The sequence below is a fragment of the Penaeus japonicus genome, unplaced genomic scaffold (assembly GCF_977035675.1).
Source record: "Penaeus japonicus unplaced genomic scaffold, GWHDUDI00000001_assembly GWHDUDI00000033, whole genome shotgun sequence".
NCBI classification, from domain to species: domain Eukaryota; kingdom Metazoa; phylum Arthropoda; class Malacostraca; order Decapoda; family Penaeidae; genus Penaeus; species Penaeus japonicus.
Genome location: NW_028234435.1, coordinates 16,014,461 through 16,016,960, shown reverse-complemented (window position 1 = coordinate 16,016,960; position 2,500 = coordinate 16,014,461). Strand labels below are relative to the sequence as shown.

At 35.0% G+C, this 2,500-nt stretch overlaps 1 protein-coding gene across 1 annotated transcript in view; it reads left to right on the top strand.

Moving 5' to 3' along the window:
- The window catches only part of LOC122254502 (uncharacterized), a 57,070-nt gene extending 56,194 nt beyond the window's left edge, over positions 1–876 (top strand). The window contains exon 7 of the mRNA XM_043018200.2: positions 174–876. Coding sequence (XP_042874134.2) covers positions 174–387 — 214 coding nt within the window. The 3' untranslated portion in view covers positions 388–876. The remainder of the gene's footprint in view (positions 1–173) is intronic.
- The last annotated feature ends 1,624 nt before the right edge of the window (positions 877–2,500 follow it).

Here is a 2,500-nt window from a genome sequence, read left to right as displayed (position 1 = left end):
AACGAGAGTGAGAGAGAGAGAAAGAGAGAGAGAGAGAGAGAGAGAGAGAGAGAGAGAGAGAGAGAGAGAGAGAGAGAGAGAGAGAGAGAGAGAGAGAGAGAGAGAGAGAGATCCAGTATGCCTTAAGATGACTCCATTCAGCCCTCGAGTAACACTTCCCACTAATCACACAGGTACCCCGAAGGAAAGTTCCGGCGCCCGAAATACCCAAAGCACCTCCAGGGTTATCGCTTCCCAACCAAGACCGCCGAGATCCTGAGGAAGGGCATGGGTCACCTCGCACACCTCTTGAAGAAGGGAGGCCATCCACCCTTCCCAACCCACTTGTATACCTTCACGCCCATTGTGGCTGACCCGCCCTTGGCAGTGGGTCAGGGGGGGAGGTGAAGGATGACCGTGATGTCATTATCAGCGGTGTGGTGTAATGTGGATCTTATTTAATGAAATCTGTGATGTGATTGATTAAATGCAGATTGGATTTAATGATACCGGTGATATGATGAAATGTGGATCAGATTGAAAGGTATCAAGTGATGAAATGTGGATCAAATCTTAAAGACATCAGTGGAGTGATGAAATGTGGATCATATTTTAAAGACATCAGTGGAGTGATGAAATGTGGATTAGATGTGATTAAATGTGGATCAAATTCAAAGATAAATAAATAAATGAAAAAAATATTAATGGCAGAATGCAGATGAAATTTTAAGAAATAAAACTCAATTACCAGTGATGTTGATCAAATTATTTGATTCTCTTTAGTTTCTTCTTGGAAGGAACAGCTGATTAGCCCTTAGCAAACAAGTGTGTTTGTATGTATGCATGTTTCTTGTGTCTTTTTGTACCGTCATATATAAAGGCCAAAGTAATTGAAAAGTTGGTTTGTTTTGCCTGTCGAGTGGGGTCAGATGATACTGGTGATAATAGTGATGGACATAGTGAAATGATGATGATAATGATGAAAATATTAGCACTGATGGTAATGGTATTGTTGGCTAATGATGTTGTGATGAATAACAGTAAACTGCATGGTTACCATCTCACTTTTGCATAATTTCTATAAAATGTCTTCAGTGAAGCTTTCAAGAAGCTTAACCTTAATGGAAGGAAATGCCACTCTTCACATTTCATTTTTTGTATTACTTTTTATATAATTGCACTGTAGTAACATGAACTAATACCTAACATATCAAGACTTGATCATAATGAACATTCAGTTGTTTCTGAACATAAATTACATTAATTATAGATTGGGCTGCAATGTGAGAAACCTAACTGTATTTTTTTTTTATATCTATAGCACGGGAAGGCATCTATATCAAAGAATGGTCTTCTAAATGCAGGCTATTTTCCAACCTACTAAATTCAGTAACCATAAACATTTTACTTTATGGAGGGTCAAAGGAGAATAACTATTGCATGAATTAAAATATGAAAACAATGCTGGCTGTATATAATGTATCATCATCAAAAAATGTATTCATTATAATTTGCTTTCCCTGATGTGGATGGTATGCAAGATTTTTTTTTTTTTTTTTATACAAAAACATAATAGGATAAAGTCATGAATTTCAACAGGATATAAAACAAAGAGACAATTTTTATATATATATTGTATTCATACAATATCCAATATCTAGACAGTTATGATATATTTCAGATCACATACGAAGAGGCACTTTACTCAAGAAGAAATAGAGCATTTTCTCACAAAGTTAAGAGTATTTAAGACAGATATATGATAAGGCATTCATACCACAGAACGTATACACGCATTCACCTGAATTACAAGGATGTAGGGAATCTTTGCATACTGAGCAATGGAAGAAATCCATGGATAAACTAACATACACTCTAAAATGTATAAAGTGGTCCATCAAAATAATGGAATGCTTTCTGACTGAGATAAAATAGAAACTTGATTTGTAAAATTTCCCAAAATAATTAAATTTTTAACAAGCATAAATATATGAAAGTACAGACATCCAACATTTTTGAAAATCATTGACCACGTATATTCAATCTAGAACAGTGGTTCCCAACCATTTTTTTTTTCTTTTAATTTTGAAATCTATCCCTTTTGCCTATTCACCCAATCCCTTTTATCCCTTCAAGCCAGTTCATTCCTCCAAATGAACCCTTGACTGTAGGCAGTTGTAACATAAATGTTATTAATTTTTTTCAAATATACTTGGTAAAAAGTCTCCACATTGTAAATTTATTTTCCAACAACAAATATTTCATAAAGGCTATATTCCCCTCCCCCCCCTCCCAGAAATTTACCCCCAAGTTGGGAAATGCTGGTCTAGAGGCTTTAAACAGATTTAGACAAAGATCATTACAGTGTGATGAGAAATGATCCTGGTAACCTACGTCTTACACAACATTAGTTTCCCTTCAGTTCGAAATAGTAATACATGTTCCTAGAGGCAAATTAATATCATTTCATAAAATAACTATAAAATCAAGTGAAAAGAACCAAGAGAACAAAACAATTTGT